General features: G+C 44.4%; 1 protein-coding gene across 7 annotated transcripts in view; it reads left to right on the plus strand.

The window, feature by feature from the left end:
* LOC127002541 (demethylmenaquinone methyltransferase-like) overlaps positions 1-25,025 on the plus strand; it is a 119,887-nt gene that overhangs the window by 36,268 nt on the left and 58,594 nt on the right. The window contains exons 2-4 of one of the 7 annotated variants that reach the window (XM_050868613.1): positions 21,189-21,340; positions 22,927-23,039; positions 23,636-23,677. The exons of 4 other annotated variants lie outside the window; for them this stretch is intronic. In XM_050868613.1, the coding sequence (XP_050724570.1) occupies positions 21,189-21,340; positions 22,927-23,039; positions 23,636-23,677 (307 nt within the window). Of the gene's footprint in view, positions 1-20,842; positions 20,981-21,188; positions 21,341-22,926; positions 23,040-23,635; positions 23,678-25,025 lie in introns of those variants that run through there. 2 more of the 7 variants (XM_050868616.1, XM_050868612.1) reach the window with 2 other exon arrangements.

A 25,025-nucleotide genomic window follows, 5' to 3' on the forward strand; every position in this document is an offset into this window, starting at 1 on the left:
GGTTGGAATCCGCCGCCAACCACCTGGGCTTCTTCAGTCACCGCCGAAGGGCCTAAGACTACTCACATGCTGTCCTGAAGACTATCCACCAACCCGGACTCTAGAAGATGCTATGCAAGTGAAGTCAAGAAAGATCTCCGGGGACAGCATGAGCCAATAATAATTGCGCCACTATAAACAATTATCTGCACCATAACGGGCTCAGGCCCACCATTAGACCCCTAATAAAAAAAGCCTACCGGCGCTTTAGGTCATATATAAAAAGGAAAAAGAAACTGTTTCCAGGTCCTCTACTCCACATCTGTAAGCTACATCTGCACCACACACCCTATCTCACCTTTCTCCACAACTCCCAGCACTCCTCCCCTCCCCTGCCTCTTTACATACAAACAACGAAGTTCTTCCTCTCTGAGCTGTTTCCTGCAGGTCCTCTACTCCACATCTGTTAGCTACATCTGCACTGGATCGACACCCTTCTATTATGAGATTTTGAACAAAAATAAAGAGAATAAATTGCTCTCCCGCCCCTCCTCCCTCCCTCCTTCCTTCCTTCCTCGAATTGAGTCGTCCGCCACTGTAACAGCCTTCCTGCAAGAGTGGTTAGCGCATACTGTGTGATTTTGAATTAATACAATAAACATGTGTGCAATATTCATGCAGTGGAGAAAATGATAAGACTCGTAATATGATAATAGAAAACAGTAAAGGAAGGAATATTAATTAAGTGCATGAAACCAATTATAATCATTTTCCACAGATAGAGGTCGTTTTTTTCTTGTTCTTGTTTTAATAGTTTTTTTCTTCTTCTTCTTCTCCTATATGAGAGAGAGATAATAAAGATAATATAATATAATAATAATAATAATAATAATAATAATAATAATAATAATAACAATAATAACAATAATAATAATAACCCTTCATTTTCACATCGAATATTTAAATCCCTTTTCACAGTCATTTACGAATCCTCAGCTTCATCAAACCTCCAGCTACACCTAATGGTAAGGTCACATTTTATTTTGTTATTTTGGTTTAAATTACTACTTTAAGTATTTTGTCACACAATAGTATCAAATTTTGTTTAATTTCATTTTTTTTATATTTTCACCTATTTTATTAAAAAAAATGGCAAAAGTAGTACCTATTATTATTTTTTTTTAGTAAAATCGTCAAAAGTACTTAATTTTTTTTTTCCTTTTGCATGTAGATTCATCCTTACCTCCACAATGCCTCCAGAACGTCCCTCCATTGGCAAATTAACTTCTCAGGCTCGCAATGGCAGCAAAGACAGATGAGATGGAGAAACTGAGGCAGACCGTGCTCATCGTTTGGAGGCTCTCAGACTCTACAATTCTGAAGCAAGGGCATCACTGTCTGACCAGCAGAGACAAAACCGCCAAGAAGCGGATAGGTTGCACCACCAAAGAACCAGAGCAAGGGCAACAGATGAACAACGTGCAGACACAAGGCTGGAGAATGCAGATGCACATCGTCAAAGGAGAGCAGAAGAAACCTTGGAACAGCAAAGGTTACGCCTGGAAGCTGAACGTCAAAAGAGAGCAAATACAAAGGGCATCACCTGGTTCAAATGGGCCTTCTCCTATGCCATCAAGAAGGACTACAACAGCAGCCCAAAGGTCTGAATTGGCAAGATGGACACAGTTTGCTCCCAATGCAGAGCTAAAGAAGTGGCCAAGAAGCTCCAGGCATGTGCTGCACTGGAGGAAAAGTCAAGTTGAGGCCCTTCAGGCACCAGTGATCCTGCAGAAGCTGCTGACAGAGAACAGCCCACAAGCCAAAACTTCAGAAGAAAGATCTGGAAGTACAATGCTGCCTTAATGATGACTTCCTTTGGTGCCACCAAGAAGCTCACTGCAAGGGTTCGTTACTACCTACAAGATCCAAGGCCAGTGCTACCACCGCATGGGCAGTCTACTCCCCCTAGAATATGAAGAGCCCAAGTTTGTCCATGTCTTCTTCATGGCTGGTGATGACGAAACCAACAGACGCTGTACACTTAACCAGTCGGTCCAACACGACATCATCGAGGCTTGAGTGTCAACATTGCCTCCAGAGGGAAAGCGTCCAGAATATGTGCCGCCGCACTACAGTGGAACAGACAGCGGAAGTGCCATGGGAAGACTTGGAAAACTGCAGCAGGAGGACCGAGATCTGAGACCAATTATGGATTGGCTGAGTCAATCGTCAACGCGACCTGGGTGGAAGTAATCTCGAGAAAGCCCTACCACCAGAATTAATGGACTCAGTGTAACACTCTTCGGATGGGCAACGGGGTGTTGCAGCGACGCTGGGTCTCTCATGATGGTCTTGACCACTACTGGTCCACGGTGCTACCTATGAAGTCCCGGGAAGGAGTCTTGAAAGAAATGTACGACAGCATCACCAGCGGACACCTTGGGGTAAAGAAGACACTGAGTCGCCTGCGCCAAAGGTTCTACTGGGTTGGCATGAGGAAGGACGTGGAAGAATGGTGTCACGAGTGTAAGGTGTGCTGTGCGCAAAGAAGGGCCCCAGAAGCGTCACCGTGCCCCATTGCAACTATACCAGGTTGGAGCCCCAATGAACGGGTGGCAGTGGATATAGCAGGGACCTTGCCTCTGACGACGAACGGAAATAGGTACATCTGCGTCACAATGGATTACTTCACCAAGTGGCCGGAAGCCTACGCCATCCCTGACCAGGAAGCCACTACCATCGCTAAGATATTGGTGGAGGAGTTCTTCTGTCGCTTCGGTGTGCCTAACGAGCTCCATTCCGATCAGGGAAGGAATTTTGAGTCAACAGTCCTTGCTGAGTGTTGCAAGCTCCTGGGTATCAAAGAAGACCCGGACCACCCCTCTGCACTCCCAGTCAGATGGAATGGTGGAGAGGTTTAATTGGACGTTGGGCCAGGAGTTGGCCAAGCAGTGCAACAATGATCAGTCTTCATGGGATCAGAAGCTGCCTGCGCTCCTCATGGCCTACAGGTCTGCCGTCCACGAGACTACGGGGTATTCACCGGCAAAGCTGATGTTTGGACGTGAGCTGCGATTGCCGGTGGACCTACTTTCAGGAAGGCCTCCTGGGGAAAGCCTTCCAAGGGACGCCTCCAGTTTTGCCCGTCAACTAGAGGAACGGCTGGAAGAGGTGCACCATCAAGTCCGTGGTGCCTTGAAGTTATCCGGGGAGGCCATGAAGTGCGGTTACAATATGAGGGCAAGCCACGTTGACTTCAAGGAAGTAGACCAAGTCTGGTTTTACAACCCGCCGAGGAAGAAAGGACAGTCTCCGAAGTTACAGAACCCCTGGGAAGGCCCTTATACTGTGCTAGAACGCCTCTCCGACGTGACTTACCGAGTCCGGAGAACGGAAAGGACCAAGCCGAAAGTTGTCCACGTCAGCCGCCTATGGAGGTACCGCGGTCCGGGAAACTACACCTGGAACAACTACAAACACCCAGCAGCCGACGAAAACGTAAGGGACGTCCAGGACCAAGAGGAGGTCGACGACGACATAAGCCTTCTGGACCTTTCAGCCGAGGGAGATAACCTCCCGGCTTCGGCAGATGTTCCAGAGACACCCCAAGAAGCGGACGACGACGAGGCGCACCAGGAGACAGACGCGCAGGAGGCAGCGAACAGAAGACAGAGACAACGCAGGCGTCCACAGCGATACGGCGATTATTATGTTTTTGATTAATTCTCTTATGTTTGTATATAGTTAAGTGCGTGATCGGGACGATCACAATTAAGAGGGGGGGATAGTGTTGTGCTGGAAGCTTCCCCCGGCGTCCATGGGCCTCTAGAAGGCTCCGGGAGGAGCAGGGGGAGCAGGGAGGGGAGCAAGCGTCCGCGCCAGGGGCGCGGCCAGACGCCAGGTGGGAAGTGTTGCCAACTCGCATATATTTTTGCTACATGTTCTTGTATGATCTAAAATATACTGTAACATTATAGACTGTACTGTTCTCGATATATATAGGAGAAGAGGGCGAGAGAGTCAAGTCCGAGTCATAGTAAGCTAGTGGCCAGTGAAGAGTCGAGTGAAGTGTACTACTAAGGAAGAATATTAAACTACAGAAGTTGTGCGAAGTGTTTACATATCTCCCTCCCACGGAGTCTTGTGACGGCGACACGGAACCCAAGTAATACGTCCGGCATAACATCACCATCATGTAGAAGACATTCATTATCGCATTTCTAAATTGATTTCATGTAATATGGTATATTTCTAACTACATTATATTATAATATAATATAATATTATACAATATTATAATTTCACGGTCACACACACACGGTACACACTGATGCACGTCACTAACATCACCAGTGAATGCGCCACCGTGGTATAGTTGCCAGATACCGCCACCACGCTAAACATTCTGAAAACCGTGACACTACTCTCTGTCGTCGACTGTACATGGATGTTGTTTGTGTACACGGTGTTCCTCAGACAGTTGTTACAGATCAAGGTTCAGAGTTCGTTAATTCCGTGATGCAGAAGATAAATTAGAAGATACCTATGCGACACGCGAAAATAACGGCTTACCATACAAGTGGAAATGGAATAATAAAGCTCGCAAATTATACCGTTGTTAACATTTTGAGGACAATGGTTCTAGGAAATGTGTCCGTTTGGGAGATAATGTTACTTACTTGCAGTCACCCTGGCCTATAATGCTGCGTATCATCGCACCATAAAGGAGTCCCCTTTTTATCGAGAGAGACAGAGAGAGGATTTTTAGAGATCCTCGTATGCCCTACACTATGTTAGAAAAAAATATAAACCTCAGCAGCCCTGGTATGATATTGACTCCTATAAAGAGGAAATGGCTGCACTTGCAAGGAGAGTTTATGATATTTACTCCTATAAAGAGGAAATGGCTGTAATTGCAAGGAACGTTTATGATAATACTCATATAAAGAAGAAATGGCTGTAATTGCAAGGAACGTTTATGATAATACTCCTATAAAGAAGAAATGGCTGTAATTGCAAGGAAAGTTTACGATATTGACTCCTATGAAAAGGAAATGGCTGCAATTGCAAAGAAAGTTTATGATAGATGCCAGGTTTACACTGAAGAAGGTAGAGAAGAAATGGAAAAGTACTACAAAGCTACAAAAATCAAAACTATCAGCGTTGGCGACAGAGTGTTCCTCAAACATACACCAAAAATAAAATAAAATAAAAAGTTGCAACCTGTTTTTGATGGACCCTACAGGGTAATAGAGAAGATCAGTGATATAATGGTAAAAATTAGGAACCTCAGGACTAGTAAGGTTTCAACGGTCCACACAGATAGAGTGAAAGTCCTTCATGAAGACTGCATCGATGTGCAGCAATGTCCAACGGTTAGGCGAGCATACCCTTAAATCCAGAGACATACACTGATCTATTCTTTGCATTGCTCAACCCTGAAATCGCTGAAAAAAATTCTACCGAAAATGAAAACTCGTAGCGGAGAGGTGACTACTACTGATGACACATTAAATAATGTTCGTTCTACAACAGCAATAAACAGCTGATGCATAGGCCCTACCTTCTTAGGTTACTCCCAAACTTTCAGAGCCACCTCAGCATAGATAAAGCCTTTGCTCTTCCTCTACGGTACAATAATTGCCTAATGTAATGTCAAAACCAATACGATATAAAACAGGAATAATGTATAAAGATGAAAATGCAATGATTAAGCGGAAATATGACGAAATAGACCACAGATTGATTTGACTCTTTCGGTGTACAACTCAATAACACAACAGGAGTCCCCAACACGTGCTGGCCAAAGTTTCACACCAACTTACTATCTATATTATAGTCCTCACAGACAGAGACTATATTACCGTTTAGCCTCACAGAAGATGTTTTAGCTGCATTATATAAAGCACGGAATTTAACTGCTTCTTTGGCTTGAAATGTTATTCAAATGCCACCTGAGTATCCAACTGTAAAAGCAATAAAATACACACTCCTTAATTTTGAACATGAATTCAGTTCATTGTTGCATCATCTAAGAAACGTTTTAGGCTATGTGATGACTACTAATCAAAACAAGCTGCATGCTTCTATGAATTATACAAAAAAAAAAAAAAAAAAAAAAAACGTGAAATAATTATTTTTTTAAGGATCCTTGTCTAATATCTTATTTGGTACCGCGACCCAGGCTCAAGTTGATGCTATTCATGGAAAAATAGAGTACTAGAGTCATTAACTGAGAAAAATTTATATAGTTAAATGTTTATTATGGAAAACTCAACATCGTTAAGTAATATGCATGCCATGCAATCTGCCTTCAATAGGCTATATTCAGCTGTAGATGTATTGAACCAAGTCGTGCGCCAATTTTCTATAGACTTTGGCTTTAGGAAGAGAAAAAAGCTCCTACAAGCATTGTTGTATTTTGACTTAGCATTATGCTGACCAGGTATACAAGATTTAAAGTTGAGTCTGCAGGCTCCCCTGCAAACATACATAACTCCAACCATTATGTGAGACAAACAGTTGTTCAGTACATTAAAGGAAGCCTAGGTTCGGCCTCCAGGTCTTTTGTGCCTTGCAGTTCCTGATTTTTAGCTTTATATAGGATGTAATAACTGTCCTCCAGGACAACGGCTTTGCACGATTCTCGTAATTTCTGTCTCACCAAACCTTTACGAGGAGATCCGCCTGACACCTTTGATGTCTTTCGAATCGACTCCCTTCCATTTTCTGTGCAGAATAGCACTTACTTTCTTATGTATAGTGTTGATTCACGATATATTGCCTTCAGTGAGAATAGGAAAATATATTTTCTGCTTTCTAGTATAGAACACAGTAACAAGAATAACCATATGTTAGTTTGTCCTCCCACAGGCCCCGTCTATGAGGCTAGTGACGCAGCCTCTTGTGAATCGGCTGCTTTCTTCAATCATGAGTCAGTGATCAACCTCTGCCACACAATAGTCTTGAAAACATTTACCCCTATGTTTATAAAAGGTCCTGGCTACTGGACCTATTCACTTGCCTCCCCCATCACTCTGACACTCACATGCCCTACCAGTCCTGTAAACAAATATACTGTCAGCTTGGCGGGTAATGGAATATTGACGCTTAGGCAAGGTTCTCTTCGTAGTGCTGAGTCCATCTCCCTACAGGAGCTAACAGATGGCTTGCAGCCCCTTAATTCTGTGGTCGAGCCGGATCAGCCCTTTCAACCAGCAATCCCTTGGTGGATTGCCTTCGCCATTGTCGTGATCCGGGTTCTTCTGCTGGTGACGTCTGCCGTGGGATATTCCTATGTCCTGCGCTACGCAGAACACCGCCTACTTCCAGAATAGAGCCAATTGCAGACATTGAAAGGCATATCTTCTCTCTCAACCAACACCTGTGAGATATCAGGGGCGAGATCTTCCTGAAGGGGAAGTATGTCGGGACCCAGAAAACGAACAAACAACGAGGGTAATGGAAAACAGATACCCAGAGAGGAATGACAGATATACAACTGTGTAAACATCTGACAGGACAAACACTAACAAGAAGGGTGACATATATAATAGTGTAAACATCTCATAGTACAAACGATAACAAAAAGGGGAAACAACGACGGTCAAGGAAAACAGATACCCAGACTCAGATACAGAAAACAGATACCCAGTAGGCGTGGTCAGAAAGTGTGAACAGCCATTGAAAAATACTCTGAACCTGTGACGTCATTCGTGGCGACATGTTATAAACCATTAGCTTAAAAGAAAAATCACTGTCTTAAGAGTGAATCACGAATAAGCAGGAGAAGTAAAACAATACAACATAATGAGCGAGCCAATGGGTGTGACAGGAAGTATTGGCCACTGGTTATGTAGAAAATTAAGGCGTGTCAAGGATGTAAGTCCGCCTCAAGCAAAGAAAAATGTGAACTAGAAATTAGTGGTATGGGCAGACCGAGCTTGGTTCTCGCCTCAAGCAGACCTGCTACTCACTCAGCTGAGAATGGCTGTTGTGATCTTAATCGTGAGAAGAAATTCGAGAATCTAAGGGAAACCGACTGTATTGTCCTGGAGATTATAATGTAGGAGATGTGTAGTAGGATTGTGAGTGGAACAGGATCGTGATTATTTTATCGCGATATAAAGCAAAGGTAAAACCACTGGGTGTGGTATAATTTGGTGTTTCCGTGACTTGTAGTAGATTATACTATAGGAATGTGTTATTAGGATTTTGTGAAGAGAGTACATAATGATTGTGATGTAAGCAGAGCAGCAGAGAGATAAGTGGAACGACGAGTGTTATAATTATTGGCAACAATTGAGCACATATTGTAGTATTATGTTTAAGACATGTCGTTTGTCATATGTTGCATCCATTGCTGAATATGCCAGTGTTATGATCGTCTGAGCATAGAATATTGCGTAAGGGAATTACTTTCATTTAATTTTAAATAAATTTATATTTTCTTTTTCCCTTGTTTATCCCCGAACACCAGTCTCCAATAACAACTTAGCCGGATCACGCTACCAGGGATACGAGACGGTCATATATGGAGTAATTAATGAGTGATAAAATAATTGTTTTAATACAAGTTAATACAAATGAAATAAAATATAAAGATTAAATACAAGAAAAGAAGGGTCCAAAAGTATGGCTGTGTCAGATACCTCTGTAATACAAGTAACTAGGAGCTCCGAGCCAACAAATATATTCAGTCCTCAGTCACACACACACACACACACACACACACACACACACACACACGTACAGTGTAATTCAAGCAAACATATCAAAATTGAAAATGCTCGTATCTCGCTTATTTCCAGAGTAAAGTTTTTTTATTAACAATCAGCAGTGGACGGGAAAAAAAAAATGGATAACCCGACGGGCCTGACGTGTGGGCTGGGCAGTGGAGAGAGAGAGAGAGAGAGAGAGAGAGAGAGAGAGAGAGAGAGAGAGAGAGAGAGCAAATCAACCGTCTACTGACCTGTATGTCCTCACTAAACTGAGGGAAATCACGAACGGTAGGTATAATTATTTATGAAGAGTAACGAGCCACCATTATGGGAGGTAAGGGTTGCATATGACTTGCGCTACACTGTCGTGTCATCCTGACAAGATGTTGCATCACTTCCACTGTACCCCTCCACTAGTGGTGGCAGCGCTCCACACGTAGGCACGAAGCAAGCACTTAACGAGCATAAGCAAATCTTGTGTTTACACTTGTAATATTTGCTTTGTTTTGTGTATGCAGCTCAGCGTTTTAAGGAAGTAATTGTTTTGAATCTTCGTAAACTTCAATTTGAAGAAAATAAAAATGTATAAGAAATGCATTGTAATTCTCAGACAACGACGTTGTTTGTTAACGCGCATCGGATCCGGGGACGAGTAGGTTTCATTGCTTGTTTCTCCAACAGAAGTTCAGTCATCTATAGGCGATGGAAAGTTTTCAGATTCCGCCATAATCAACTTTACTTTTTAACTCTTAGCGGGTGATATTTTCTCAAATAGTCTCCAAAGCAAATACCTTTCACTCATCGTTAATTAAGTCATACTGAGTTTACTATTCTGAGGAGACCTCGGGTAACCTTGTCCCAGGGAATCTACCCCAACGGCCGGTGGCAACACTGCAGGGTGGCGCACGGCTGCCTGAGGTGACGGAGCTCACATATGAGGAGTCCGGCGGTAGTGGCGCGTGGCCTGTCATAAGTGTAACCATCACGTACCCTTTGAGGCTCCTAAATACTCTTCCGAACGCATGTGACCAGTTGTTGTGTCGCGTGTAACCTAGATTGACGCAGCGACGGAGGGCAGCCTGAGGACCGAACACCGATTCCTGGTAAGTACTTCCGTGGGTTGCCTCGTAGCAGCACAAGAGGTTTGTACTGATGTTTCTGGAATAAGAAAGTGAAAGGATTGCATCACCTACAAGAGTACTTCCTTCCGTGTATAGTTATGTGAGCTCGTAAATTCCACCGTCGGTTACAACAGAAACGGCAAATCGTGTATACTGCCCCTTTTCACCCCCTCTTTTCGTTGCTTTTTTACATAGCTCAAATGGCAATTAGCACTACTCCAACTACCAACCCCTCCCTGTCTTTGGCTTTACAGTGCCTAAAGTCAGGGATCTCCATGACCAATAACCCAGGAAAACTACTGTTGTACAATCGTGGGACACAAGTGTTGACACACTGTCCACTGAGTTTCGTTCACCGGCCCCGACTTTAAAATATATACACCGCATGGAAAGAGGCTAATGTTCAGATATGTCACTACATATACACTCTCCATAATTTATTATATATGAATTTGTCAGTTGTGCACACTGATAACAAGTTTGTAATTTGTGGAGGAAAATGTCTCTTTTTACATTTCGTTCAAATTTAGTCAAGGACAGCTAAAGTTGTTTACAAGGCTATTATGCATTTGAATAAATGTTGTATTCATTCCTGCAACGTCCTCCCTAAGAAAATACGAAGAAAACATTGATGACGTGCACAAATATTATGATATAATATAAAAATATATAATGATGTCACCATTTAACTCTCGCTTGACAATGTTATGCAATTACGTCGTCATCGACCATGCCAGCCGGCGCATTTAGGAAACTAGTAGGCTATTATGAACTGAATTGAATTACAAAGCTATTATTTTGCATTTAAGAATACTAAGCGATTCGTTTGCATTTATGAAACTATACTATTAATTTGCATTTACGAATACTAAGTTATTATTATGCATTTAAGAAAACTAGGCTATTATTTTGCAGAAACTTTTTTTTCTTAACATAAATCTCTCTCTCTCTCTCTCTCTCTCTCTCTCTCTCTCTCTCTCTCTGAATGCACACTGACGACCAAAGCCAAGCAAGCAATTAGCTTATGGAATGCAGAAAATCTTATTACAGTGCGTTCACTAGTGGAAACAAGAGGATTCATAACATTTCTTTTTAAAAAAACATAATCGTCGTGCAGTTGACGCTCACAGTTTCGTAACAAAAATCCTTAAATAATATCTCTTTCACACCCATACACACTCTTTGACCCTTACACACACACACACACACACACACACACACACATACGTCACATATAACTCAAATGTAGCTCTGCTGGATAGTTGCCGTCTTTCGCTGGCGGCGTCCAAAACTGTGTCAACACTTGCGTCCCACGACTGTACCTTCAAAGTATGTATAAAACACTTCGATGACGTGACGAAAGCTATCGTAATTATTACCGTGGAGAAAATGTCTCTTTTCGGGCACGGCGGCTGCGCGGGGGTGGTGAAGGTGAGGTCCTAACAAGGCAGATCAATATTGTTTAATTTATTAGACACATAATTATATAACGCAGGGTTGTTTGATTTAAATCAAGTTGATTTAAATCACTGATTTAAATTTAAGGATTTTGTTTTAATCATTGACGTAAATCGACTTTAATTATGATACTCTTTTCAAATGTCATTGATTTAAATCTTGACCGTATTACCAGGGCAACAATATACTACGGAAAAATTAATTAAGAAAACACTAACTTTGATATCAATATTTTCCCTATCATTAACTTCACTGATTTCCATGAGCTTGTTAGTTCATTATTTATATATATATATATATATATATATATATATATATATATATATATATATATATATATATATATATATATATATATATATATATATATATATATATATTCAATCAGCTACATATAAGAACATAAGAACACAAGAACGTAGGAGTCTGCAAGAGGCCTGTAGGCCTGTACAAGGCAGCTCTATTGAACCTAAGCTCCTGTGTATCTAACCCCACCTAATTTCGCTGTCCATGAATTTATTTAATCTATTTTTTAATGTGACAGTTGTATTGGCACTCACCACATGACTGCTAAGCCTATTCCACTCATCCACCACTCTGTTAGTAAACCAATTTTTGCCTACGTCCCTTTTGAATCTGAATGTATCCAGTTTAAGCCCATTACTTCGTGTCCTACCCGGTTCTCTTACCAACAACACCTTATGAATACCCCCCTTATTAAAGCCCTTCATCCATTTATAAACCTCGATCATGTCTCCACGCACCGTTCGCCTTTCTAGAGAATGCAAGTTTAACTGTTTGAGTCTTTCCTCGTATGGCAAGTTTATCAACCCCTGAATCATCTTAGTCATCCTCCTCTACACCGATTCTAACATTTTGATATCCATTCTATAGTAAGGTGACCAGAACTGAACCGCATAGTCAAGATGAGGTCTAACTAATGCTAAATATAGTTTGAGGAAGACTTCGGCACTTCTGTTGCTTACGCTTCTTGAAATAAATCCCAGTACCCTATTTGCTTGATTTCTAGCTTGAATGCATTGTGTCCTTGGACGGAGATCAGAGCTCACTAAGACCCCTAAATCCCTCTCGCACCCAGACCTGCTTGTGGGAGCGTCATTTAAGCAATAGTTATGTGAGGGGTTGTTGAACTCCATTTGCCATTTATCCGCCCTGTCATACAATCTGTTTAGTTCATCCTGGAGAATACTAGCGTCCTGATCCGACTCAATTACTCTTCCGATCTTGGTATCATCATATGGCCGGAGTAGATAGGAAGACACCTACCGAACGGGCGCAAGCCACTCCCGGTGAGGTATATATGGGAAGTGAGAAGGGAGCTGAAGCCCTACAAAGACCCTTCCATGTCCTCACTAACCGTTTCCCTATTGTCTAAACAACACCGGAGAGTAGTTCAGCATGCTCTCTAAAGACAGATCCTCTCTCTTTCCACACCACACTATATTGACACAACATATACACCTTTTCCCAAAATTCAAATTTCAAAATGGCGCACCTACATCAAGCCTTGGAGTCCCCGCCTGGGGGTGGGGGGGGCACAAATGCCCCCAGGGAGGACTCCCCTTCTGGCTGCCGACCCGAGATGTGTCTTGATGACTCCTCGAACCTCTCTCTTCTCAATTTCTGCAACATTCGCGGTCTCCGTTCTAATTTTTATTCTGTGGAACATCATCTCTCCTCCTCTAAACCTCACCTTCTCTTCCTTACCGAAACACAGGTTTCTGAGGCTACTGACAGCAATCTCTACTCTGTTCCCTCCTACTATCTCTATCCTAAATTTCAATCCAAAGCTGGATGTTGCGCCTACGTGCGTAACGACATCACTTGCTCTCGTGCCCACAACCTTGACTCTTCTGAATTTTCTACCATCTGGCTAAGACTTCATTGTCATTCTATTACTAAATACATATGTGCTGTTTATCTCTCACCTAACTCTACTAACTATGTAAAATTCTTTGACTATTTGAATTCTAAAGTGGAGCACATCTTGACCCACTCTCCCTTCGCTGAAATCTCCATCCTAGGAGATTTCAATGTTCACCACCAGTTTTGGCTTTCATCCTCTTTCACTGACCATCCTGGTGAACAAGCCTACAACTTTGCTATCCTCAACGACCTAGAGCAGTTGGTACAGCACCCTACACGTATTCCCGACCGTCCTGGAGACAGGCCCAACATTCTAGACCTCTTCCTTACCTCAAACCCTTCTGCTTATTCTGTCAAACGGTTCTCTCCGTTGGGCTCCTCCGATCACAATCTTATTTCTGCATCCTGTCCTATCGCTCCTGTACACCCTCTGGACCCACCGAAGAGGCGATGCTTCCGGCATTTTGCTTCATCTCGGTGGGACGACCTGAGGATGTACTTTTCCGATTTCCCGTGGAATGATTATTGCTTCCAGGATAGAGACCCCTCTGTGTATGTTCAGCGCATCACAGAGGTGATTGCCTCTGGAATGGAGGCATACATTCCTCGTTCTTTCTCTACTCGTCACGCTAAAAAGCCTTGGTTTAATCACGCTTGTTCTCGTGCTGTCAATGATAGAGAGGCAGCTCACAAAAGGTACCAGAGCCTTCAAACTAATGCTAATTATGAACTTCACATTTCTGGCCGGAATCATGCCAAATCTATTCTCCGACTAACCAAAAACTCTTTCATTAATAGAAAATGCCAAAACCTTGCTTTCTCTAACTCTTCCCGTGACTTCTGGCATCTAGCTAAAAACATCTCCTCGAACTTCACTTCTTCATCTTTCCCTCCACTCCTCAGTCCTGAAAGCAACACTGCCATCTCATCTATCTCGAAGGCTGAACTCTTCTCTCAAACTTTTTCTAAAAACTCCACTCTGGACGATTATGGGCATATTCCTCCTACTCATCCACCCTCTGACTCCTTTGTGCCTGTTATAAATATTATTCAAAATGATGTTTTCTATGCCCTCTCTGGCCTCAATCCTCAGAAGGCTTATGGACCTGATGGAGTGCCTCCTATTGTCCTTAAAAACTGTGCCTCTGCGTTGTCACCCTGCCTGGTCAAACTCTTTCGCCTCTGCCTGTCAACATCTACCTTTCCTTCCTGCTGGAAGTATGCCTTCATACAGCCTGTGCCTAAGAAGGGTGACGGTTCCAGTCCCTCAAACTACCGTCCTATAGCTTTATTTTCTTGTTTATCTAAAGCTTTTGAATCAATCCTTAACCGGAAGATTCAAAAGCACCTTTCCACTTCTGACCTTCTATCTGATCGCCAGTATGGGTTCCGCAAGGGGCGTTCTACTGGTGATCTCCTAGCCTTCTTAACTGACTCTTGGTCATCCTCTCTTAGCCGTTTCGGTGAAACCTTTGCTATTGCGCTGGATATATCAAAAGCTTTTGATAGAGTCTGGCACAAATCTTTGCTTTCCAAACTACCCGCCTACGGTTTATATCCTTCTCTCTGTACCTTTATCTCCAGTGTCCTTTCTGACCGTTCTATTTCTGCTGTGGTAGACGGTCACTGTTCTTCCCCTAAATCTATTAACAGTGGTGTCCCACAGGGTTCTGTCCTATGTCCCACTCTCTTTCTGTTGTTCATTGATGATCTTCTTTCCAAAACGAACTGTCCCATCCATTCCTACGCCGATGATTCCATTCTGCATTACTCAACTTCTTTTAATAGAAGACCCACCCTACAGGAACTTAACGACTCAAGGCTGCAGAACGCTCAGCCTCAGACCTTACTATAATTTCCGATTGGGGCAAGAGGAACCTGGTGTCCTTCAACGCCTCAAAAACACAGTTTCTCCACCTATCCACTCGATACAATCTTCCAAACAACTATCTCCTATTCTTTGACAACACCCAGCTATCACCTTCCTCAACACTAAACATCCTCGGTCTATCCTTAACTCAAAATCTCAACTGGAAACTTCATATCTCATCTCTTACTAAATCAGCTTCCTCGAGGCTGGGCGTTCTGTACCGTCTCCGCCAGTTCTTCTCCCCCGCACAGTTGCTGTCCATATACAGGGGCCTTGTCCGCCCTCGTATGGAGTATGCATCTCATGTGTGGGGGGGGGGGCTCCACTCATACAGCTCTTCTGGACAGAGTGGAGGCTAAGGCTCTTCGTCTCATCAGCTCTCCTTCTCATATTTATAGTCTTCTACCTCTTAAATTCCGCCGCGATGTTGCCTCTCTTTCTATCTTCTATCGATATTTCCACTCTGACTGCTCTTCTGAACTTGCTAACTGCATGCCTCCCTCCCTCTCACGGCCCCGCTGCATACGACTTTCTACTCATGCTCATCCCTATACTGTCCAAACCCCTTATGCAAGAGTTAACCAGCATCTTCACTCTTTCATCCCTCAAGCTGGTAAACTCTGGAACAATCTTCCTTCATATGAATTTCCTCCTGCTTACGACTTGAAGTCTTTCAAGAGGAGGGTATCAGGACATCTCTCCTCCCGAATTTGACCTTGCTTTTGGACACCTCTTTTATTTATTTCTTAGGAGCAGCGAGTAGCGGACTTTTTTTATTATTGTTTTCTTTTTTTTGTGTGCCCTTGAGCTGCCTCCTTTGTTGTAAAAAAAAAAAAAAAAAAAAAAAAAATCACTAATAATTCATGTATCTAAGTCACTGATATAAATAATAAACAAAAGTAGACCTAATACCGAACCTTGTGGGACCCCACCCGTAACACATCCCCAGTGAGATCTTTTACCATTGATTTGCACTCTTTGCTTCCTATTGCTAAGCCACGCCTTGACCCAGTTCAAACATGGTTCGTCTAGTGTCCTGGAGCAGAACAAGACATTGACCGTCTCTCTCCATATCTTGCTGAGGCAGGGTGATGGTTTCAAACGTATTTTATAACATGAACCACATTTTCTTTTATGTTACCAATTGTTTGATCATGAGCCAGAACATCTAAAGTGTGTGCAGTGCAACCAAGCGTTAGCAACTTCAGTTCATTTCCTTTTAATTGTTTTCTCATCTTGTTGACAATGGCTGCATTAGATGCTTGAGTCTCTCCACATATAGCAAGTTTCTCACCTCTTGAATCTTTTTTTATGCCTCCATGGTCTAGTGGTTAGCTACGAATCCACGGCCCCGGGTTCGAATCCCGACTTGGGCAGTCAGTGTGCTCACCCAGCTATTCATCCTTCTTTCTTTTCGGGCTGGTCGATAAATGGGTAGCCTGCCTGAGGAAGCTCTCTCTCTCTCTCTCCATGACAAATAAGTAGTTAAGGAAAACCTTCATCTGTATTAAGCAACACTAAGATGTGATAGTGGCCGTGAGTGAAAATAGTTATACATCATCCATTATACAAATACCTCCCAAGTCCGGCCTTCAAGAAAAAGACGAAAACAAGTAATCCGGCAAACTGGCTCTTCCTCGCACGCTCTCCCGCTCGGAAACGAACTCCTCCATTAAGGCTGCCGCTGCCGGTAATGTGTCTTGGAGGCTGAGCCTCTTTCACACTGGATGACTTATTTGTAATGACTTGGCGGCCGCCCAAGGCGGTTGCGAGGCTATTTTGAGTCCGTCGTGTGATTAATGCGGTAACGTGTGTGTGTTCCCGGGTTAGTGTTAGGTCCCGTATTTTACCTGTCCGCGAAGAAAGTCGAGTGTCCGCCATTATCTGCGATATCCCGAGCCTAATGACGTGCGTACATTATTCAGAAGTCTCGACACACCTGAATGACGATTACAGATGTTATCGAGTGCTTGATTAATTACATAGGTATTAGTAATTTTAACGGATAGTATTTATAGAAGAGAAGTAAGATTGGTACAAAATGTCATTGAAAGATTACTAGGTAACTACACATGACTGAATGAATCAGCAAGTTTGGAGGGTCATATTTATTATATCATAATTTCAAGACCCTCCTTTTTAAGGGTAACGAACGCGGGCGGCAAAGTTTGTGGATCCTTCTTTTCTTGTATTTAATTCTTACATTTTATTTTATTTGCATCAGCTTGTATTAAAACAACTCTTTTATCACTCATTAATTACTCCATAAATGATATCACCGTCTCGTATCCCTGGGAGAGTGATCCGGCTTAAGTTGTTATTGGAGACTGGTGTTCGGGGATAAACAAGGGAAAAAGAAAATATACATTTATTTAAAATTAAATGAAAGTAATTGCCTTACGCAATATTCTATGCTCAGACGATCATAACACTGGCATATTCAGCAATGGATACAACATATGACAAACGACATGTCTAAAACATAATACTACAATATGTGCTCAGGTGTTGCCAATAATAATAACACTCGTCATTCCACAAGCAGTGGTTTGTTTCTCTCTGGTTACATCACAATAATTATGTACTCTCCTCAAATCCTAATAACACATTCCTAAAGTATAATCTACTACAATTTCACGGAAGCACCAAATTATACCACACCCAGCGGTTTCTACCTTTGCTTTACATCGCAATAAAATAATCACAATCCTGTCCCACTCACAATCCTACTACACATCTCCTACATTATAATCTCCAGGACAATACAGTCGGTTTCCCTTAGATTCTCGAATTTCTACTCACGATTAAGATCACAACAGCCATTCTCAGCTGAGTGAGTAGCAGGTCTGCTTGAGGCGAGAACCAAGCTCGGTCTGGTCTTACTACTGATTTCTAGGTCACATTTTTTCTTTGCTTGAGGCGGAACTACATTCTTGACACGCTTTAATTTTCTACATAACCAATAGCCAATACTTCCTGTCAACAAACATTGGCTCGCTCATTATGTTGTATTGTTTACTTATCCTGCTATTCGTGATTCACTCTTATGACGCTCCCACAGTGACTTATCTGTTTAGTTATTCGCTTATAGCATGTCGTCACGACTGAGGTCACGTGTTTAAAGTCTTTTGAATGGTTTTCCACACTTTCTGACCACGCCTACTGGGTACCGTATCTGTTTTCTGTATGTGGGTCTTGGTATTTTCCGTAACCTCCCTTGTTAGTGTTAGTGCTTATCAGATGTTTACGACTTTGTATATCTGACTAATTGCTTTCCTTCCTGTCTCGGTTTAGATTCGCGACAAGTTATTTTTATAGTATTTGCTATAGGGAAGCTGTTGAAGCGTTTTCCTAGTTCGTCACGTGACCTAGGCGCGGGGCGGGTCACGATGACTCAGCCTGTTCGTTGCCTAGGCGATGAGCGTAGTGATACCAAGGCGTGCATTTTCGTGCGGGTCGCCCGCTGTGTTTTACCTGCGTTTACGCACTTTCAGGAGTCACCACTCCACTCTCTGTAGGTGCATAGTAGTGTGTGCATTACTGCAGCTTGTACGCCTCTGCTGTGAGGATGTTGGGCTATTGTCTTTGTGCTTCCCGCCATGGGGGCTGTTGCCGCCCGCGGCCTGGCTGGGCGGCCTGTGTTGCTAGCTCGCGATTGTTGCTTTCCTCTTCGTGTCTGTACGTAGCTTGCTCCGCTGTTTATATTGCGGTGCCATGCACTTGCAAGTTATAGCTGCGCGTCAGATAAGTGTAACGATATCTGCCTATGGCAGTATTGCTCAGAGTGCTGTCAGCACCCTTTGTTGTATTTTTCCTCGCCAGCAGCGTTTTGCATCTCGGCCGGGCGAGTTGGGGCCCGTCAGGTCACTCGCCGCGGCTCGGGGCTGACTTCTCCCCCTGACCGCCATCTGGTGAGGTCACGGGGCGACGTTCCTCTACTCTCGCCTACCTTTTGGCACCACGCGGTTTTCCTCCTGCTGGAGTGTGGGGATCCTGGGCTTCGCCACTTCGGGATACAGCCCACACCGGGTCTCAGTTTGGGTGTGTCGAGTCCGCGGCGGCCTCTTTCTGAAAGCCGCATCTACCGCCGACATCACGCGCCTGATGAGAGGACCCACGGCAGGAAGGACAAGCTGCAGCCACCTCGAGCAAGGCTGTGCAACGAGCCTCTACTCTTCTCCCTCCGCACCAAGTTAAGTAGCTAGTTGTTAGTGTAGCCAGGGCAGGTTAGTCTTGTGCGAGCACGAGAAACGCTAGGCTCAGCTGGGTGTGTATGTGAGATTTGTCCGTGTCTTGTTCCTTTATGTAATAAAGTCTGTGCATAGTTGTACACGAGCTTTATCAGTAACCCTTTTGCCTGTGCGTATGTGCCTTCCAGCCCCATAAGGAGAGTAAATAAGAACCCCACGGGAGATTTGAGCAGGTAAGTCGTGTTAGTACTCCCTAGTCAGGGTGTGTACACCGTTGTGTCTCCTGGCGTGCCGCGGGAATCAACCCTTGTCGGCTAGCTACCGCCTTGTGAGCACACTCCTGTTATTAATCTTATTTTACCCCGTGACACTTCCCTCTCTTATCATATTTACAATACTTGTCTCCATATCTCCCTCCGGTATTTGCCTCTGATTGGGGTCACTATTAATTAATTGTGCTGTTATGGTCATCTGGGTCCCGACAAGTGACTTGAATGGTACGTGTCGGGCCTAATAGGTTGAAGGATTTTAACATATTTCTTTTAAATGTAATTTTCATAAAAGTAAGACATTTTAGAGCTTACAACTATTTTTATGTCGGATTAAAAGAAACATGGTTAACATGGCGACTATTTTTTTTTTTTTACGTCGCGGGCTATTGCGCCGGTAGGCTTCTTCCCGGTGGGGCCTGATGGTCTGCCCAAGGCTTCTTCCCGGTGGGGCCTGATGGTCGGCCCAGCCCGTTCTGGCGCAGGCGAGTGTTTGTAGTGGCGCCATCTTGCATTGGCTCATGCTGCCCTCCCAGAGCTCATAATCGCCAGCAGCAGGTACCCTCCCGACATGAGGAAGTGCTCTTTATCGTCGATCTATGGGTATTGCCAGGACTTCACACACCACACACCCCATCCCCTTTGCTCAAGGGGGAATAGTAACCACTCCTAGTCAACGGAAAGAATTCGCCCTGAGCGGGCTCGAACTGCCGCCTTGTCAGACCGTGAAGCCTGGCAGAGTGTGTGTGTGTGTGTGTGTGTGTGTGTGTGTGTGTGTGTGTGTGTGTGTGTGTGTGTGTGTGTGTGTGTGTAATTCATTCATCACAGCCTGATCACGAGTCTCTCTCTCTCTCTCTCTCTCTTTCACACACACACACACACACACACACAGAGAGAGAGAGAGAGAGAGAGAGAGAGAGAGAGAGAGAGAGAGAGAGAGAGAGAGAGAGAGCAACTTCAGCTGGCCGTGCAATAAGCTGGGGAGCCTTACTGCACCCACACCTCACTATCACCTGCCATCCTCGTCCATGTAGCTATCCAGTGTACTCTTAAACCAAGCTATCGTCCCTACTATGTAATTGCTTCGTCTATTTCATTCCAGAAAGAGAGAGAGAGAGAGAGAGAGAGAGAGAGAGAGAGAGAGAGAGAGAGAGAGAGAGAGAGAGAGAGAGAGGCGGGCCATACCTGTCATGGAGGTGGGCGGAGCTTGAGAGCCAGCCGGCGAGTCAGCGAGGATTGCGGTTCGGGCTAGAAAACCGTACCTACCTTTGTAAATATATAAAGGCTGTATAAAGGAATTGTACTGTACTGTAGTCATGCCCTGCCTGTGATTCTCCCGTCTCTTCCCTGCTGCAGGATAATGTCTGAGGGCGGCAGTCAGGGCGACGTGGCAATGAGGGTGGACGCGAACGTCCACAGGCCGGGGATCACGCCGGAGGAGATGGCGGCCGGCTACGACGAGTGGTCCGAGAACTACGAGGAGATGGTGAGAGAGAGAGAGAGAGAGAGAGAGAGAGAGAGAGAGAGAGAGAGAGAGAGAGAGATGCCTTCGGTACCAAGTGCCTATGCAGAATCATGGGGTATCGCTGGAATGATTTTGCGTTAAACCGGCGACTACTCCGTGAGGTCCGGGAGTGAAGTGATGCGGCCCCTGGGGTATGCACCTGTAATCATCTGCTTCCCCGTCCCCTTAGATGATCTGGAAAGGCGGGTACCGTGGCCCCGCCATCACGTTGGAGGAGGCGCTGCGTTGGGTACCCCTGGAGCGGCGAGCCAAGGCCAGGGTGCTGGACGTGGCCGCCGGGACGGGGTGTGTGGGCCGCGAACTCCACCGGGAAGGCTTCAGGTGGGTGCCGCAGGGCCGCAGACAGGGGGATGTCCGGTCACTTAAATATCCTCCAGTCCACTGCCTCCTGCCTGCCAGTGCTTCAGCCTCAACACGACTCCAACCCCAAGAGATGAAGATGATGTGTTGGAAATTACAGCAGCTTGTGTAGAGGCAGGGCCGCTGGGTGGGAACTGGGAGCGGGCAGGAGCGGCATTACTATAGTCCATCGACTCAAACATAAAACTGAGCCCTGTGACTTGGCCCGGGGAAACCCCCATTGTTTACAGATCTAGCGATGACCTGCGCATGGCATTATGTCTCACTGTTAGTCTGTACGTTATCTATTTTTCGAATATCTATATATATATATATATATATATATATATATATATATATATTTATATATATATATATATATATATATTTATATACATTCATAATACGACTGCGTGGTGTTATGAATGGCTTGGGATTAGAGGGAAAGACAACGACTCAGTAAACCTTCCATATCACTTGGCACGGTGGCTCATGCAACGTTGCCGCCTGACGGACCTTGGCAACAGGCGCCAGGCCGCACCATTCAGAGTTACGCCACAATGGACAAATCAAGTAGATCTCACTCTCGCGCCCTGCGCAGCCATGCAAAGAGAGAGAGAGAGAGAGAGAGAGAGAGAGAGAGAGGTAGCCACCCTCTCTGAGCAGAGTAATGGAGTGATGTGGCACCAGCGCGGTCTCGTGGGGAATCCTTGTGTCGCGCCCAAGGGCTCAAGTTAAAATTGATAGACTATACTATGTTAAGAATTAGGCCAGTTAACCGGGGGACTAGACAAATTAACTATTTCCCTTATGGAACTGGTCTCGGGCCGAGAGCTCAAGCCAACTATGAGTATCGCCTGAGCTCAACTAAGGCTTGGATGGTACTTAAATACTTCGGTCATCGGCTCCCAAACCGAGACAGAATCAACTTATTCACTGCCTGAAGACTAACCACATTTACCATGAAAGGAAAAACAATAGTGAAGTGTTTCCTTTCATGAAATAATAACTAATTGTCCTTGCTGAATTATAATTAAAGAGCAAGGATAATTTAACCGATGGAAACAGAGAGGAAAGCCACGCCATCTGGCATGAGAAATTCAAAACATCGCTTCAGACCCACGTGGTTGGTTTTCGCTCACTCCACCACCGGCCTTCACAAAGTAAAGACCAAGGCACTGCAGCCCACCCATTAACTCGGACGCAGTGTGCCTTCTATTACCTGACTGAGGGATACTACACCCGGCAACGAGACTTCAGAGACAACAATATCTTTTGAAACCCGCTTCTCAGCTAAGTGCCCCCAGCAGTTATTTGAGACAGATAGATTTTACTACACGGATCCGGTAGGATTATTATTTGTTCGGCTGTCTGGAGTTGCTTGTTGGATACCTTCACCACCTAAAAGCTGGTAAGCACTTGTTTCTTTGGGATTGTCTGACGGGTGTGTTATTCACTTTGCGAGTGACCTAACTGTTGGGTAGGGTAAATTTACTGATTCCCAACAACTACTACTACTGCTATAACTTCTACTACTACTACTGCTACTACTACAGCCACTCCCACAGGCACATAGACGCTGTGGACCCGTCGGAGGGCATGATGAAGCAGCGGGAGACTGGCATCTATACCAACGACTTCCTGGAGTGTATCGGCAGCGGACACTCCACCGTGCCCAAAGGTATTTGTAATTTTTTTTTACATCAAAGGACACGGCTCAAGGGCAACAAAAAGAGTACAAAAAAAAGCCCGCTATCCGCCGCTCCCATGAAAGATAAAAGTAAAGAGTAGCCAAAATAGAGGTCAATTTCGAGTGGAGAGGTGTCTTGATACACTCTTCTTGAAATAAATCAAGTCATAGGCAGGAGGAAATACAGACGAAGGAAGGTTGTTCCAGAGTTTACCTCTTGCATAAGGGATTTGGATAGTATAGGGATGAGCATGAGTAGAAAGTCGTGTGCAGCGGGGCCGCGGGAGGGAGGGAGGAATGCAGTTAGGAAGTTCAGAACAGCAATCATTATGAAGATATCGATAGAAGATAGAAAAAGAGGCAACATAGCGGCGGACTTTAAGAGGTAGAAGGTTGTCAGTAAGAGGAGGAGAACTGATGAGACGAGGAGACTTAGACTCCACTCTGTCCATGAGAGCTGTGCGAGTGGAATTACTGTTATTGTTGTTGTTTCATATGTAAAGATTAATATACGTATTTTTCTTCTACATCTCTCTCTCTCTCTCTCTCTCTCTCTCTCTCTCTCTCTCTCTCTCTCTCTCTCTCAGACACATACGACCTGGTGGTCATCTCGGGCGGTATGGGCGAAGGTCACATCCCAGTCAGTGGCCTCGACGACCTGGTGCACGTCGCAAAGAATGGTGAGTGAGTGCGTGAGTGTTTTTACAACAAAGGAGACAGCTCAAGGGCACAAAGAAAGAAAACTAATATAAAAAAAGCCCGCTACTTGCTGCTCCTAAAAAAAAATCAAAAGAGGTGGCCGAAAGAGGGGTCAATTTCGGGAGGAGAGGTGTCTTGATACTCTCCTCTCCTGATACTCTCCTCTTGAAAGAGTTCAAGTCGTAGGCAGGAGGAAATACAGATGAAGGAAGATTTTTGCAGAGTTTACCAGCGTGAGGGATGAAAGAGTGAAGATGTTGGTTAACTCTTGCTTACGGGGTTTGGACAGTATAGGGATGAGCATGCGTAGAAAGTCGTGTGCAGCGGGGTCGCGGGAAGGGGGGAGGCATGCAGTTAACAAGTTCAGAAGAGCAGTCAGCGTGAAAATAGCGATAGAAAATTGAAAGAGGCAACATCGCGACGGAATTTAAGAGGTAGAAGACTATCAGTTGGAGGAGGAGAGCTGATGTGACGAAGAGCCTTAGACTCCACTCTGTCCAGAAGAGCTGTGTGAGTGGAGCCCCCCCACACGTGAGATGCATATTCCATACGAGGGCGGACAAGGCCCCAGTACATGGATAGCAACAGTGCGGGGGAGAAGAATTGGAGGAGACGATACAGAACGCCAAACCTCGATGAAGCTGATTTAGCGAGAGAGGAGATATGAAGTTTCCAGTTTAGATTTTGAGTTAAGAATAGACCGAGAATATTTAGTGTTGAAGAAGGTGACAGCTGATTGTTGTCGAAGAATAGGGGATAAGCGTTTGGAAGATTGTGTCGAGTTGATAGGTGGATAAATTGAGTTTTTGAGGCATTGAAGGACACAAGGTTCCTTCTACCCCAATCGGAAATGATAGCAAGGTCTGAGGTTAAGCGTTCTGCAGACTCCAGTCTGGAGTCGTGTACCTCCTGTTGGGATGGCCTTCTATTGAAAGAAGTTGAATAATGCAGAGTGGAGACGTCGGCGTATGAGTGGACAGGACAGTTTGTTATGGAAAGATCATTGATGAATAGAAAGAAGAGAGTGGGTGATAGGACAGACCCATGTGGAACACCACTGTTGTTAGGTTTAGGGGAAGAGCAGTGACCGTCTACCACCGCAGAGATAGAACGGCCGGAAAGGAAACTGGAGATAAGGGAACAGAGAGAGGGATATAATCCAAAAGAGGACAGTTTAGAAAGCAAAGACTTGTACCAGACTCTATCGAAGGCTTTCGATATGTCTAGCGCAACTGAGAAAGTTTCACCGAAACGGCTAACAGAGGATGACCGAGAGTC

Source organism: Eriocheir sinensis, chromosome 23, assembly GCF_024679095.1.
Source record: "Eriocheir sinensis breed Jianghai 21 chromosome 23, ASM2467909v1, whole genome shotgun sequence".
In the NCBI taxonomy this organism is placed as follows: Eukaryota; Metazoa; Arthropoda; class Malacostraca; order Decapoda; family Varunidae; genus Eriocheir; species Eriocheir sinensis.